This window comes from Pieris napi, chromosome Z (genome assembly GCF_905475465.1).
Source record: "Pieris napi chromosome Z, ilPieNapi1.2, whole genome shotgun sequence".
NCBI lineage: Eukaryota > Metazoa > Arthropoda > Insecta > Lepidoptera > Pieridae > Pieris > Pieris napi.
Window position 1 is genome coordinate 11,004,770 of NC_062259.1, and position 18,327 is coordinate 11,023,096.

General features: G+C 34.1%; 1 protein-coding gene across 1 annotated transcript in view; it reads left to right on the forward strand.

Annotated features, from left to right (window-relative positions):
- Positions 1-8,231: 8,231 nt before the first annotated feature.
- Positions 8,232-18,327, forward strand: part of LOC125062760 (sodium-dependent dopamine transporter-like) — a 28,898-nt gene continuing 18,802 nt past the window's right edge. The window contains exons 1-4 of the mRNA XM_047668880.1: positions 8,232-8,308; positions 8,875-8,995; positions 11,868-12,040; positions 18,000-18,181. Of these exons, the coding sequence (XP_047524836.1) occupies positions 8,249-8,308; positions 8,875-8,995; positions 11,868-12,040; positions 18,000-18,181 (536 nt within the window). The 5' untranslated portion in view covers positions 8,232-8,248. The remainder of the gene's footprint in view (positions 8,309-8,874; positions 8,996-11,867; positions 12,041-17,999; positions 18,182-18,327) is intronic.

Below are 18,327 nucleotides of genomic sequence, written 5' to 3' on the forward strand. Positions count from 1 at the left end.
CTAATAAATAATAGCAACCGGACCATCAGGGTAAAATAAGAAAATACCGGTCCCTTATGCAACTTTGCTATTCCTAGGAAATGCCTCGGATTTGAAACAAATGATAACCTAATAAAACACTGTTTTGACCGGATTGAAGTTATGTATTATTATAAATTTACAACTATTTAACATAATTTTAAATTTATCCGACGTTTCGCGTGCTTTACAGCGTGCGTGGTCACGGTGACTGAAGACAAAAGATGTTGAATGTCAAGAAGTATCACAGCTGCAGAGAAAGTTGCATTATCTGTATTTATTTCCCCGGAGTTGGTATCGACTAAAAGATGGAGGGTTTTGGCAAAAATGGCTCACGGTGTCCTCTATTTTCGCGGATTGTGTTTCTTTTTGAGATTTTAATTTGGATATTATTGGATCCCAGGTGTTTGACAATTTTAGGCCGTCTTCTCTATTGAAATTGGGGTGTTTTTTGATTTCAATGGCTTCGCGTACCAATCTTGGGAAGAATCTTTTCTGATGATAACCTCCTTACAATCTGAGAGCAGAAAAGTGAATCAAGACGAAACAAAATAAATGACTAACTCTATTAATCATCTAAGGTATTAAACGAGAAAGTCTAGATTACGTAGACGAATTGACATATCTTATAGCAAATATCTTTTGCCTAATTGTATATCTGAAGTACAAAGAACTACCAATTAAATTTAAAGAAAAGTCATGGCCTCTTGTTGCCTTCCCTCAATAACATACACATGCCAAACCTGGCCCATTACAAATAATGTAAAAAGCACAATACGAACTTGCTAACGAAGTATGGAATGAAGCATGATGAGCATTGATAGAATGCTGAAGGTTCACACTAGGATTAGGTGCAAGCCTTTCGTCTTGACCCTGACGTCCTTGATCCCGCTAACTAAAATGAAAAGGGCGGGACACTTAGCAAGGATGACCGACGCATTACAACATGGAAAGGACTAAAGGTAAAAGAAAATAGGGAAGAGAGGAAATGATTGGTTGAAAATAGAAAGATGAATACGCCTGGAAGATGCCTTCACCCTTCAATGAGAGATTCATGCGAGAATAGCAGGTATTAAAGACTGATTTGAAAAAAACCTACAAATTTGGATTTTATTCGTAAAAATTACTAGACATGTTTTTAACCCATTGCCATTGACATGACATTCGTTATTTGGAAAATGAAAGAATTCTATTTTCATCCAGGCACAATAACGAAATATTGTAAATAACGTTTTGAATGAAACAAAATGATTTTTTATATTTTATATATTTAATAGCATTCGTAAAAATATTGGTTCAAAGTCAGAGTTCAAATAAGCTTAGACTGATTTTTTTTTGTAACAGGCTCATCCGATGTTAAGTGATACCGACGCCCAAGGACACGAACATTGCCAGGAGGCTCGCAAGTACGTTGCCGGCCTAAGAAAAGGTACGCTCTATTCTTGAAGGAGCCTAAGTCAAAGTCAGAAGTACTTCAGTGGGCAGCTGGTTCCACATAGTGGTGGTGCGCGGCAAAAATTGCCTTAAAAAATCCCTCAATTGTGGAAAAATTGATTGCTAACCACTAGCCTAACTCTAAAAATATTGGTATTTTAATTGGCATAGCAGGGCTCCGATGTATCTTACCGTAAAATTGTATATACGATTCAAGATCATAAATACATTTATAAATATTTATACTAAAATAGTTCAGATACTTTATCTTCAAACATCTACATTTTTGAAATAACTCCGTCTTGAGTTATAAGTTCAAGTCATTAACTAACGCGTAGATTTATCGCCCCAGTTACTGTAACTTCTGCAAATAATAAGTAATTAGTGCTCTGTATACAACGAACAACGAACAAACACTAGTGTGTTATTTTCAAGCATTTTCTATAACTTCTTTATGAACGCATTCTCTGGCAAATAAAAACCACTTCAAACTAATTCAAAACTCTGCAGAACACTTGAAACAGTGAATTGCTATTATTCGCTGTATCTAAGCTATTTTCTCTTCGTATGTAATATTGTAAAGCAGTTCATAATACGATTATAACGTATTGTTTAGAATTAATAATTGAACAACTCAGGCATTGTTGTTACTCTGAACAACTAAGGAAACTCAAAAATAAATATACAACTACGGCACGAAACGTTGGAATATCCTATTGTTTTTTTCATTTCATTTGCAGGGGTATTCCACGTGAAGCAGACATCGAACAAAAGTGAGGTACTAGAATTTGTTTTCGTATATTCGGGTTTATCATACCTCTGCTTGGTATGGACGCAAATACGTAAAGTTTTGTTTAATGGTTTTTTCCAAGTTTTTAAAATGGGCTTTTACATCTTTGTTGATTTGGGATACATCATCTTTCGAAGGCAAGCCAAGCAAGAAAGTTAAAAGTTGCATGTGAGTTACCGCTCTAAGCAATATCTCCACTATTTAACATTAGCTTCACATTTTGGTGGTAGATATGAGACTACATGTGTTCCAGGGTCACCGGTTCTTGAATACGCTGACACAAAATGCTACAGCTGCCATGCAACGTCACGATAGTATGCAACGTCAAACTCAGTGTGACATGCATGCACATTAATTTACCTATCATTCTAACTAGTAACCATCCCACTATGAAACTTCTAGTATACTTAAAATATACATTGAGCTATTTTTTGGAATCAATAAAAGTTAGAAAAATTGGTCGAAGTTTTTGAAATTTTTACTTCCGGTTTTAGAGTTCAAATATTTTATATTTTTTAAAATTTATTTTCTATTCAAAAACGGAATAGAAAGATCTATGCCAATTAGAAAGCGTGATATTTTTTCCTATTAGGTCATCTGCTCCAAAACAATCAGAAAGAAGATGGCTTTATTTAATTGTGATTTGTCAATTAGTATCGAAAATCCGCTTGATGACATCGTCTGGGTGTAGTTGACCTCACCGACGACTTTAGAAACAATGGTTATACTTAAATATATGACACGTTATATGTTCTTTGTGCAGTAAAAAATAATTAATGGAAAATAATTGCTATTATTATTATTATATTTTTTTTTGAATTAGCGCTTTCATCACGACAGCCATCGCAACAATCAAACGACAGCTGTAACAACGAATAATAGTAGTAAAACATATCCCCAATGAGGCAAAGCAATTCAAAACACTAGGGCAAAGCTATATCTATTTTATATTTTAATATACATTTAATAAAAACCATTTATCTTCAACTGTTTTATTACTGTATCATTAAACCTTAATTTACTTATATAAATGTATGTGAATCATTCAAAAGATGATGTTAATTATGGACACATTAATTAACTACAATTATAAAATTAAGGTGAAATATGTGGTATTCATTTAATGTGAAATTATTTTCACTCAATCCGCTTCACTTTGGTTGATTTATTTACCAAATTACTTTATTAAATAATTATAATGAATGAATCGAAATAAAGTGTTTATTTATAGTAAACATTTCACAATTATTTGTACATAAAATAGTGAAAACGATGAAATAAATTCAGAACTTAAAATAATTAATATATGACATTAAGGCTATGTTCAGATAGCAAAAATTTGACGCGCGTTTTCAAATCGCGCGACTAGACATTGTGGTATTTTCATACAACTGTTCACACGAGCGGCGCTCAGAGAAAAAGTTTCTAGACGCAGGTGATCGCGCGTTGACGCGCGCTTTGATATTAATGTAATGTCCGTTTGCTGTTCAGTTGAGCACGCGCTTTCATCGCGATCCCATGTAATTTTGTTAATTTTCGTAATTATATTTATTCTATATGTCTATTTTTCAAAATTGGATGAACCCAATGTGTACGTTTTCTTTTTCCATATTTTTCTTTATAATATAACCACAAAATAATAGCCTCTTCCACGTCCATTTTCTACGTTCTACCGAACTAGACTGACGAGTACTCTCGCAACGCGCATTAGCGCTCATCATCTGAACTCTCTTCAAATTTGATCGCGTTGACGCGCGTTACATGTGAACATAGCCTTATGACTGTGTATTGAATAAATATCTAATTTATTCACTGTTAGTCTAAAGGTCAAGCTTTTGTATGAACAAGCAACTTGTGCATCAAACACAGGATATCCGAGTTGAAAGTCGCTCGCCTCACCAGTGGCAGTTGTATTTAATGCTTTTTGTTATGATAATACTCCGTCCTATTTATTTATTAAGTGTCGTTAGCCAACACTGCTCATTATTTTACTTAACACGTGATTATACGTGTTTATAACGTATTTTGTTCCGTATTCGTTGTACTGATGCCTGATGGTGCTAAGCGTTTGCCACTTTATTCGTGAAGCATTGCATAATGGTTTCAATTCCTTACAATTTAATTGTAAACCAAAAACTTGGCGATTAAAAAAAGTATCGGAGAGTTTTGTCAGTACTTTTCGTTCTACACATGTGCGACTTAATGATGTTAATTTTATACGTTCATTAAACTGTAAAATCAATGTAACATCCCTCGGCTTTGGTTGGTTTAGCTTGTCTTCCATACAATGATAACTTCTACATAGCATTGCACCCACCCCCAATAACGACAACAATTAAATACTAAAAAGTACCTTTTAAGTTGCCGAAATTAGTTGCGGAGCTGTGTGCTTTGTTTTGTCCATTTATTGTCTTAGTAAGAAATAAAGTCGGCTGTTGCGGTCGGCTCGGTCATACGTACCGATCTTTCAAAGAAATCCGTTATTTTTGTACAAATTGCGCATGCAATGTGCTACATCACGAAGATGCCTCAATATCGCAAGATATCCCAAGATAACCCAACCTAACTACAGGTACAGTGCTAAAATAACAGACAATGCAATAGCGTCCAAATACGAATTGTTCTTATGTTATTACTAACACTAGTCTGAAATAAACTTTCTTTTTCTAATACAGATTTTTCTTTCCATTTAACGGCAACTCTTTGTAACGTCAAAATAGGCACAGTCCCTTGAGTGTCGTTATATAGAGTTTTCACTGTAGTTACTTATATGAAGAAATAAATGTCGATTTGATAAATGTGTATTTAAAAACGTCTTTTTCTAATTCCAACAAAAAGTGTAACAACTTCCAGTATATTCTATAGCTTTTAATTACGAACGATCCACTTCTACACGATTTTAATGAGGACGTTTCTATTCAGCACACAATTAGTTCGCGGTCATGTTGCCATGTGGTTTCGTATGACGCGGTCTTTTCAGTCCATACTATGTTAAAGTATTGATTTCGATTAAAGTTAATCTAACAAAACTGTTGATTATAAAGTGACACGTTAAAATAGCTAATTGGATTACGTTTTGTGGCGAGTTTTGGATATTTTCAACAGCTATTTATTGCAGTTTTTATTTTTTTATTAATTTGGAAATCAGTTTCGTGTTATGTCGTTCAGCATCGATATGGCTTAGTGGGAATGGTTTTACAATAATTTCGAGATCCTGTCATTGCGGAAGACCTTTATCTTGCGGATGATCTTATCTCCAAATCCATAGATTATTTTTCCTCTCTTTTTACAGAAATTATCAGATGTTTGACCGCAAGGCGGATCGACATTTTTTAGCAATATGTAGTTCTCAATAGAATAAAAGCAATTGGAAAAAGCAGGGTAAAGAACATGATGAGATATCTCATGATGGTCTACTGGAGAGCACGCCTGTCCATAACCTTAACCTGACTAACAATGATATATTTATATATATATAAAAATGTTATGTTGGTTTGTGTACGCTTTAAAAACTCAAAAAGTTCTGCACCGATCGAGCTGCAATTTTAGCATGATTTATAATCCGCATCAAGGATTGTTTTTATCAATCCCTTTTTTTATAATATTATAATTTTTTTTTAATAAAAAAACAAAAATGTATTTTTATTATTTCCACAATTCTCAACCCTTCAACCACAATGTGCCATAGCGAAGCGTGGCAGGGAACAGCTAGTTAAATATAATTTTAAAAACTACTACATCGAACAAACTATTAAAATTTATAAATATTTTTCTTTTATGTTATACTTAAGCCTACCTACCTAAGAGCAGCGTTGGCCTAGTGGCTTCAGCGTGCGAGTCACATCCCTGAGGTTCGATCCTCGGCTATGCACCACTGGACTTTATTTATATGTGCGCTTAACATTCGCTTGAACGGTGAAGAAAAAAATCGTGAGTAAACCGGCTTGCCTTAGACCCAAAAAGTCGACGCGTGTGTCAGGCCCAGGAGGCTGATCACTTACTTGCCTATTACATTTACAAATGATCATAAAACAGATACATAAATCTGAGGCCCAGACCTAAAAAGCTTGTAGCACTACTGATTTATTTCTGTTATACTTGGATAGACAATCACGGCCGTGCGGGCGTTAATAACAGCTTCCTACACTCTCACGTTCTTACACAAATTGTTTATGATTATTTATAATATGTAAAGTAATTTAAGATCTTATACAAGAAACCCGCAAATTAACCAATTACTTCATATTTTATTTATTGCTGTGAATTTTATACCTAAGTTCGACGGTGGACAGACAAATTTTAGTACCACCGTCGCATACATTTCTGTATTTATGTTAAAAATTAAAAAAAAAAAACAAATGAAGAAGAAAGAATTTTGGCCAAAACTCACCGATATCCAGAGATAAGCATTCCGATAAACGAGCTTGGTCTGGATATCCGCAGTTGCTCCCCTCACACTTTGAAATCAATTTTCCTTTACTTTTCATAATTTATGAATCGATGTATTTGTTCTCGTCGCTTTTGTATCGTTGATTTATCTCTTCGTGTTTGTTGTTTGCCTATAAGTGCTTGTCACATTAAATAATGTATTTTATTTTTCTTTATGTATCAGTGTGCAAACTTTTGTGAATTAATAAAATAATAATAACAAATAAAATCCAGCAACGTGCTTGGTGCAATATATATTCAAGATATATTTTATTGTATTGCAATAAAGAAAGTCGTTTCACAATCGAGCGTTCAATTCCCTACTGAAGTATTTCCCAACCAATTCAACTTTGGGTTCTTCAAGGAAAGATCGTACCAATTCTTAAAAGACCGACAAGGTTCTGGCATAGAGAGTGTCATTGGGTGGCGGTACCACTCAACATCAGCCCCGCGATTCTGTAACTCACTTTTCGAACTCACACAGCGGCTTTCGCATCGGCGGACGCTCTCAAATCAGTCGTGAAGCAGTCATTTTATGATTTGGCATTCTGATAAACAATAAACTACAAGCTCCCACCTTTTCAGAATGCCAAATCATAAAATGACTGCTTCACGACTGATTTGAGAGCGACCGCCGATGCGAAAACCGCTGTGTGAGTTCGAAAAGTGAGTTACAGAATCGCAAGGCTGGTCAAACTCCTGCCCCCACACAAAGTGCACAGATTCACATAATTTAACTTTCATAAATAGTAACTCTGTCATTCTTCTCTCAATCAAGTTGACATTCAATGACAATAGTATCATTGAAAATTTGTGGTATAAGTATCTGAATATAACGATTTTGGAAGCATATATTATTTCGAGAATATTCTAAGAATATAGAAGGTAAAACACACCTCGTTAACTAATTTTCAAAAGGAGAATAGACGGTGTTATATCGCAGTCGATGAATTTTATGAATTCAATATGAAGTGTTATATTTTTTGTATATGCAATCTAAAGTTCAGCTCTGAATCCGCAAAATGTGTGCGGGTTAGTTCGAAATACTGAATCTGTATAGATTGGGTGATACATACATGATTTCTCTGATATTTGTTCAAATCCCCAATGAATTTACGCAAATAACTTCACTTGACATTCGTTTTGCTCGCCTGTATTTTATGCAATTATTGTATGGTTAGTATTATATTTGGTGTTTTATTGCTTTGTGCTATACAAAGCACAAACAATTTAAAAATATGTTGCATCAATCTTGAAACACAACCTCCTTCCAAAAACAAAATCAGTTTTATATAGATTTGATAAAACTGATTTTGTGTGATTAGTCTAATTTATTTTATTTTTGAATAAGTGAGTCAGTGTTTACTTATCTCATAACCCTTTGAAAAATTCTACTGTAATTATATTTACACTGTAGGATGACTTCATTCGAAGGATTTCAGCGGAATGAGTGGACGGGAACATTTTTCAGTCTCATTTTAATTAGTAACTCCATATCATGCTCTACTTTTGCAGACTTTAATGAATATTGATACTTACGTAATTATTTTTTTCAGTACAACTTGGTGCTCGACTGAAATGCATAAGACTACCGTAGACCTCACAACTAGCACGTCCACTTCATTAAGTGATAAAAATGTTAGTTATTTCAAAATAATTTATTTATTTTGCGTAAAATATTACTGGTCCTAAATATTTATCACTACAAGCCTTAGCTTCAATAGTGTATTTTCCCCCAAAAAGCTTCACTCAAAATACTATATATCACAAACTAATAGTACGACAGCCTTGCGATTCTGTAACTCTCACAGCGGTTTTCGTATCGGCGGTCGCGCTCAAATCATAAGGTGGAAGCTTGTAGTTTATTGTTTATCAGAATGCCAAATCGTAAAATGACTGCTTTACGACTGATTTGAGTGCGACCGCCGATACGAAAACCGCTGTGTGAGTTCGAAAAGTGAGTTACAGAATCGCAGGGCAGTTGTCAAATTTACACGTGTCTTTTGAAGGTTAAACCTAACAATTATCAATTAAATGCTAGTAGCGCCATCTGTGTCAGCTACAATACATTATAACAAATGTGGTTAGACTGCCTTTTCAATTGATAACGATTTGTTAGTCCATTAGTACTAATGTACTAATGTAATGGCGCAAACAATGTATTTGTTTACCAGAACTCATTATATGAAAGTAATCGTTTGTAGGAGTTCCATGCAGATGTACACTTCAGATGGGATAGTATTAAGAAGTTCATATATGTCGGCTATGCGTATAGCTCCTCCATATTTTCATTTGATATATTTTCTAAAGTGGTCATAGAAAACAGTGAGTATATTTTGGTATAAAAATAAAATGTAAGGTAAACTGAGAAATTATTTAGCAATCCTATAGAATTCTTTCTATCTCAATTGGGCTGATTGGATCACGGCTATTGAGACCCACTCGTAGGAAATATGCTAGCACTCAAGTACATACGCAGACTGAAGTGGACTATTATTCTGTAAAACTCTCGGATCTTATAATACTTCGGTTTGCATTGTAAGACCCGTGTAGGATTTCTTCTCTATTATAGTCAAGCTCTGCACTTAGGTACCTGTATATGAAATTTTAAACAGAACATTGAGTCTAGATTCAAGTTTGAGTGACTTTCTAGAATGCGGGCGTACAAACGACAGCTCCGCGTGCTCATTCGAGGCACGGCAATAAATTTACAATTTTCTTAAAAACATTCAAATACAATACGCCGTAAATGTTCCTGCCAACTTTTTAAAATATTCTATGGTTGGTGATCAACCTGTACCCACAGACATCATCGACTATCACGCTTCGCCAGTTTTTTCGTTGACCATAAGACTTGCTTTCTAAGATTTGTTTGGGCATATCTATCTTATCTTAGCTGGGCTTGGAACCTACGTCTTACGGGTTATAAATCGCAGGGTTCTAAAACTTTGTAAAAAGTGAAATAATATCGAGTGATATTTTTCTAAATATCCCGGCAATTTAAACTATAAAACGAACAGCGTAATAATGAAGCCTGACGTACTTCAACTTATGTTAATTTAAGGCCAGTGCATTTCTTTTATGCTATAAATAAGGTCAAGCGAAAAGAAAATAGATAAACCTACGTTAAATTTTAATTAAAAATCCCTACCGCAGTTAAGTGTAATGTTGAGTATTAAAATATTATCGAGTAAAACGAAACGGCATGTTGCGTTGGTCTGTGATTGTTCAATATAAATCTAAAATTGACATCATGCGTCATATTACGTCCGTTTATCCAATCATAATCACACAATTTGAGCGTCATTTGTTTTACATTCTCACCAGCCTGACTTCGCGTAATAATTGTTCTATAATTTTAGGATTGCAAGCTGTTTAGTTACTTGTATATGAATTATTAATGAAACAAAACCATCTTCAACGATTATAGCATACCTTATACATACATATACAATATACATACATATATATATATATATATACATACATACATATACATTAGGACAATATTTATTATATGGACTTGGATAAGACGCGTAAGGTCAAGAAAGCCGCGGAGAATGTTCCATCAAAGCCTTTTTAGAAAAAGTATGTGACCGCAATCATGCTTAATGGCTGGCGAAGGTACACACACTCAACCTATTCACTTTTCTGTAGTCTGAATATTTGCTCTGTCTTTGAGAAACGTAACGTCTTTCACAAGACGTGTAATTACTTACATGGGCGAGGTGGCGAGTGCGCTAACTCAGGCGCAATATGCACTGGATATTGGGCTAAATGAAAATTGCGCCAAGATTTTACAAAGCACTTTTAAAAGATTTTACCAAGGGTTGTAGCCCTGTTCTTGCAAAGTAAAAACTTCTTAGCTCATAACAGACAAAGTTAAAATAAGGGCGTGCTTACTTACATTACTTACTTAGCGAGGCGGTGAGTGCGCTAACTCAGGCGCAGCACCGGATATTGGGCTAAATGAAAATTGCGCCAAGATTTTACAAAGCACTTTTAAAAGATTTTACCAAGGGTTGTAGCCCTGTTCTTGCAAAGTAAAAACTTCTTAGCTCATAACAGACAAAGTTAAAATAAGGGCGTGCTTACTTACATTACTTACTTAGCGAGACGGTGAGTGCGCTAACTCAGGCGCAGCACCGGATATTGGGCTAAATGAAAATTGCGCCAAGATTAACAAGTGTTTTTAAAAGATTTTAGCAAAGATTGTAGCGCCGCTTTCTTAAAAGTAAAAACATTTTCTACCTCATAATAGACAATGTTACCTGTGTAAACATTATATGTAATTTAAAACCTATATGAATAAGTGCTCTCAATACGGGTTTCATTGTTTCGTTCCCTTCACTTAGCTTACCTTTACACACAAACAAGGTCTCAGTGTCTTTCACAGCAAACAATATCGTTATTCCGAGAATCCATTTACGCGAGTCAAATGTTAACAATGAGCAAGCTTCCCACGTAACTTCGATATCGATTACATTAATATTTTTTAAAACGTATTTTAGTTTGCGACAGCGCGGTATAGGTAGTGCTACTAGGTTTCGTTAGGTGAGATTAGGTTTCTGTCCAGTGTAAAATGGTCGGCAATTAAATTATAAATGGTATAGGTTTTTCAGAGACGCAAGGTTGCCCTAAGCTATGAAGGCTTTATAAAGCATAGTCTGGTTAATTAGATTAACAATTAATGGTAAATAATATTTATATCTCACGAATGGAATGATTACGGCCGTTACATTCTATAGTGTCATAAAAATCATTTGTTTTTATAATCTATAACGGTTTCCTCTCATCAACACCACATTTGAGGGTTAAGGACTCCGTCACTAGGATGCTGTTCGATTAGTTACCATGATACCACGGCATAAAAATCACGATCAATATTTTACAGGCCCAAAGTATGTTCGTTTGCGATAACAAGAACATTGTTATGGTATAGTATATAAACAATGAGTTGTTGAAAGCTCTTTCAATAAACGGGACTTTATGAAAAAGAGCTTACCTATGCCTACGCACAAGTACTATAATATATATAACATATACATTGATGGCCAGGCTCAATAAGGGAGCTCAAATTATTATTTATTAAACAATTAATTTAAATAGAAAACAAGTTATAGGACGAGAGAAATTACCAATATTTTCTTTCTTAACAGAATTTTATTTATATATGAATGATTTTATATAATTGCAGTGACGCTTGTGGAGTTTATTCTTAGTGCACTAGCATTAGGCATGGCTTATATGTTTATGGATTTTTTCATAAAACAGTACACAAGAAAATTAGACACGAATGAAAATCTAAATCCATTATTAAGAGGTGTGTCATTTGGCATTCTATTGCAAACAACATTGTGGGCGCTAATTGTAAGTATATTGTGTTTATCTGTGAAGTATTTGCTTCGTAGTATTTTATCAGTTATCAGAAATAAACGTCTAAATATCTGTTATTTATAGATTGATACCTCTTTTGTATACGTAACGTATTCAATACTTTATGAATTTAATACTCAGAGAGAAGATCAAATAGAAAACATTATACGTAGGGTACGTTTTCACACCATCACAGCTCTGACGAATTAGGTATTATGTATTTAATAATTTTATTGATTCTTTCCTTTCGGAAACGTTTGAACCATTTTGTGTAGTATATGTATGTCATATGTGTTTGGTATAATTGCTTTTTGTTGTATATATTTTGTGTTAGCAGTAGAATTACCAAACAAATAATTAAATTCAAATTTTTACCGACTTGAAACACTCGAAGCCTGTTTGGATATGCCGTACGCTGGAAAGTGAGTTTAAGTTTTGATTTTAAATTTTTTATTAGACTAATTTAATTATTTTTGGCCTAGTGGCTTCAGCGTGCGACTCTCAATCTTGGGATCGTAGGTACGATCCCTGGGTGTGCACGAATGGACTTTCTTTCTATGTGCGCATTTGACATTAACATTCGCTCGAAGGGTAAAGGAAAACATCGTGAGGTAAACGGCTTGCCTAAGAACTGACGGCGCGTGTCAGGCACAGAAGGCTGATCCCCTACTTGCTTATTCCTTTGACAAATGATCATGGTTGCAGATTCTGAAATCTGAGGCCCAGAACCAATTAGGGTGTAAAGCGCCACTGATTTATATATTGTATTTATTTAATTTTATTATTATGATAGAAAAACATTATCAACATAATTTTGTAAACTGATTTAAATGCTGCTTGAATAGTTTGATAATTTTGGTTGCAAATTTGCGGTTTTGATAAACCTATTCGGGAAATTTAAGCCTGCGTCAATATGAATAGAAAATATTTTATTGTAACATGTTAATAGTTATATTCTAGTAATTATTATTCGGAAATAGGAGAGTTAAAAGGTTTTTTTTACCTTTTTTTACTACCGTATAGAAAAGGGAACCTAAAATATACGTAATAATGACGTTTATTGTAAATATTAGTTTGAGGTCCTAATTTATTTATGTAGATATGAGCAATGAGCATGTACCATAGACAAATCAAGAGCGAGATGCCTTTTTAAATTTATTGCTAATTATGTGACACTACAATCAAGTCAGTCTACAGCTTAATGCTTGAGCATACACAAAAATACATATACAATAGTGCCGAGTTTATAAGAAATTCTCTAAAAACACTAAGATTATGCAAACGTTGGTTTCATCTACATTCGTCTATGGATAGAAGTCATGGACTAGCACTAACCAATTAACCTGATAACCGGATCACCTGGCACCTTATGGTACGATTTCACCAGTGTGCTGAACTGTGCGGTTCAGTGTTGCACAACGTGCGGCACAAATGTTTGTTTTGGTCGACCCACTCAAGCGAACAATAACAAATACTGCGCGCTTATTTCAGCAAAGTTCGCGCACAACTCTGTCTTGCTGCCGCTACCAAAGCGAAAACACTTAATTGTGCGCGTACAACACACAGGCTGCAGCACAAAGCACAACGATTTCCTACCCTTCCATAGTAGCAACTGTCGGAAGAAAATACCTGCTTAGTACGTGTTCTAGTATTGTTTTGCACAAAATGTTTGTTAATAATTGCTGCACGCTATTTAGGTGGAATCTTACCTTTACATAGACGCAGCCTTCGGCTATAATAATACGACTAAAAGCAATACACACCCCAATATAATCATGACTTAGTGGCTTAAGCTGCAAACTGATGTTCATTGTTTCAATCCCGGATGTGCACCTATTGATTTTTCTATGAGCGCCACGTTCCACTTGCTCGTATGCTGTACGTATAAATCGTGGGGAAATCGACTTACCTTAAACTCAAACTCAAAAATAATTATAATATTGTTATGTATTAAAAACACCATCGGTGTTCAAGTATGAATAATTTCACCACAATATTTTATAGTAGCACATCTTTATCAAAGAAAAAAAAAACGACAAAAACGCTGCACATCTTCGTGGCGTTCCGTAACAATTTACCCTCATGCGACTAAAGAAGTTTACTTCAAAAACTTGGTAAACTGCTAGCAACTTAGTTTAATAGTATCAATTAGTTGGATTACAATTGTATTTATAAACGTATGTTTATTACGTCATTAAAATCCCATTACTCATTTGAATATAAGCCTTGAAGCTATACATTACGCACTCAAATCATATTGTACAACAATTGTAAATAGCCGAGTCTATTATTTGCAGTGAGCCTTCAATAAACCAATCTGTTTGCCAGAAATGTATGAAATATGAATTGAAATGGCCAATATATCCATAGTATAGAAAATCACCCCTAAAATATATATTATATATATATTGTCGACTCTGAATCTTACCCTAAGACATGAAGTTCTCCCACGAATATTTTTTGAAGCATAAAAATCTATAGGTATGAAGTGTTGAAACGCTTATGTTTGATGTCTTGATTGAGAAACTCACATGAAACTACTATGTTGACTATGTTGATCTTCATTTTTAGGCAGATAATTATTCTATGTATATACATTCCTGAGTCTCGATATTTATAAACAACAACACCAAAGCGGCTTGGCTGATTTTTATATCTTATTTCAGTAGATCGATTTCTTTTTTTATAACTAAGTGATTGGCCACGACAATATTTTTTATTTTTATATGTTGTATAAAAATAAAAAATGTTGTTTCTAGCAACAGCTCCCATTTTTATACGTACTATGTCAACGTACGGGGTCAACTAGTGTAGATATATATTGACCGACAGTGTTGTAGTAAATATAAACAGACGATATTCCTTTAACCGTGGCACCAAGAGACACACAGTCTCAAGCTTCAGTCTGAAGCTACCTAAACATTCGTGACATGGTCTACATATGAGGGGATTTTGGGGCTTAGCACGTAGGACGTAGACGTTACACGTGTTGTGTCTTACTAGTGACAGTGACATTGGGGAAGAACACGTCTAAGCTAGAAGACACGTGATTTTCAAAGTGTTAAGGTCGATTTACATCAAACGAACATAGAGCTAGAGCTAGAACAAGAGCATTCTTTCGTAATCTTTTAGTGTAAACGAAAACTAGAGGTATCGATTTACATCAAACGAACATAGAGCTAGAGCTAGAACACAAGAACGCTTTGAAAAGACCGCTCAGTGGCGCGAGCACGTCCGAACACGCTAGAACGCTCTAAGCAACTGTTCGCGCGCTCTTGCGCCGTTTACATCAAGCGAACGAGCATTCTTAGAATATTCTATAGAATCTTTGCGAACGCACTAAGAACAACGAAAGAATGCTCTACGCCTGTTTACACTAGAAGAATTTGATGTAGTGGGGATAGAATGAGCATTCGCTCGTTTGATGTAAATCGACCTTAATACAAATATATTTCTGAAACAACATTTTAATATTCGCAAATAAGAAAAAAATTTGCTAACTCTCTTCCTAACAATTTTCAAGGAATCCATTTCTTTGTTGTGTAGTTTGTTGTTATTATTAATATTTGCTCATATCTTCTCTTACTTGGGAATTCATACAATTGCTTCAAGCATTTGTAATCAGCTTATTGCGTACAATAGTGCTTGCTTAGATTTCAGTTTAAGGCCATATCTAGGAATTCAGCATCAGATTTGTAATAACATAAATTTATACACAGTATTATATACTGAAATTTTATATATTTAATATATACTCAAAAGTCAAAATTATTTATTCATATAGGTAACACAATATACACTTATGAACGTCAGAAAAAATATATATTCAATGCTTCTAATTTTACATTTACAGCCAGATCTCAAAGCAAGGGCGTAGAACGGAAGAGAAGAACTGGCAATAAACTCTCCGCCACTCTTTTGATTCGCCAAGTTTTTTGTTTTACACGACGTTTGTAATGAGCTGCAACCATTACACCATGTTCTACATGACATGACAAAAGCAAAAACAAAGATTTGCCCTCTATCAGCAGGGGGCATGGTGAAATAGGAGCATATTATTATACATACATAGGATATATTGAAATAAGGCTTTACTACGAAGCAGTGTTGGGCTCTGGATACTTAACTCATTTAAAAAAAAAGTGATTTTTAGGCTTCTCTAAGTTGTAACGGTTCGGCAGTACCTCTAAACCTTTTAAAACAATCTGTCTCTGGGCGTAAAAGTAATAAAGACATTTAAAACTGAAAAATAATATCCCTCCTCCGCTGCAGAGTCTTCAATTAAAGTCAAATTTTAGTCGCAGTTATAAGACATATCTACTTATTCAACAAAAGTCCCATGAAATTTAGTTTTTATCCACCCATAAAACAAAATTTAACTACTTATTTACAATTATTCTTATTTTTAACTTTTAACTTTATTTTATTTATTATACACCGTTACACACGATTTACTCACACTTCTAACTTTAATATTATTATATTTTTTTTCTACTAGGTATTATTATTAATTATTTTATTAGAGGCGCAAACTAGCTGCTGTGGTCCCTGGCAGAATGACCAGCGCTGTGGAACTTTCTGCTCCTCAGCATAATGCTGAGCCAGGGCCAATTACAACCGTACTGTGTACTGTACACACACATTGCACACTGGAAGCGAACTGAATGGCAAAAGGGAATTTTTAATTTTAGTTTTAATTGTTTATTGTTTTTGATGTTTTATTAATTTGTTTCTTTAAGTACTGTGATTTTGTGTGTTTATGTGTGTGTGTTTTTGATTGTAATAAATCTTATGTCTATGTCTATGGTAGCAAGCCCTGTTAAAATAACCGATGCTTCAAATATTGAATACGCTTCAAAATCAATACAGCTTCATACCTGTTAAAGTTTTAGATCTTTTTGATCAATTAGTGAATGTAACTTCGATAGAATTTACAACTTTGATTTCTCTGCAGTTAGGAGTGAAGTCACTAACAAGCTTACTGACTTTATTATTGTACCTGTTTAATTAGTTGTTTATGTAACAGTTGATTTGTATATTTCTTTGATCCATATCGATTGTAACAGATTTTCTGATGCTTTATTATTCTTTGTTGAATTTCGGTGCACATTTTGGGGAATGAAGAGAGAATTATACTCAACTAAATTTCGGAGTTTTTGTTATCAATTAAAATTAATGTTATCTCATACTACGTATAAATTATAACACTTGTAGTTAAAAACAAACAGTTTTGAGAATTGTTACTTGGAACTGAGGTGTGTAAAGCTATGAATATACCCAAATGATTACTTCGAATTTTCGAAAGATTTTTCTATGAAAAGTGTATTATTTTTCTGTTAAGTCCCGATTCTGCAAGACAGTGGTGGACTAGAATTATAGAAGGAATCACGATAGTCAAACAAAAAATTCTATATCTGTACAGAGTTGCAATTGCAATAAAACTATATAAATTTTAACTTAATACGATAAAAATGTATCAGTTTTAAGCGTATTTCATTAATTTTTGCGAACATGAGACTCGTTAACAAGTTTAAGCCCGCAATGAAATCGATACTCTTCATTATGAATTTTCAGAACTCGCACCAATGAAACTGTGTTATATTATGTAATATAAACATTTCTTTATAAAAAGTCCGTCATTACACTATTTTAACTTAATAAAATAATATTTTAATCTATAGAGCTATTGGTCCTTATTCATGCTTTTTGCTCTTATCATCTTCTTTTTTTACTCATAAGCAAGTATGTAAGACGTAAGTAGTATAATATCGTGCCTGTCGCGTCGTGTGGGTCTAAGTATGAATTCCCTACGATATTTCCCTAAAATATTCACACACAAAATAAAAATTAAGTGTATAGCTGGCGATCGAATCCACGATCTCAGGGTTGCCAGGCATACCTATATCATAAGTTAATTTATTGATGTTAAAATCTTATAAAAGTGCTTTTACAGAACGCGACAAATCTGGCTGATTCGTTGCGGTTTTTGGCTATTACCTTTCTTATGGAGCCTGGCTGGGTGAATTGTCAGAAGTCGAAGCATGCCATATGTATACCGTCAGAAGACGTCGTTCTACGATGCAAGGCCAAAAATATAACAAATATACTAAATACCTCAGTACATTTTCATTATGAGTAAGTGGTTTTTCTTTCAAAATTTAGTCTGAATTTTTAATTATGTGGCTTAAGGTGGATTATGTTATCATCCCTGTGTTAACGACATTAAAGAGCGTTCCATTCGAAATATGACACTAGTGTCTACTAGTTAACGTCAGAAAGTT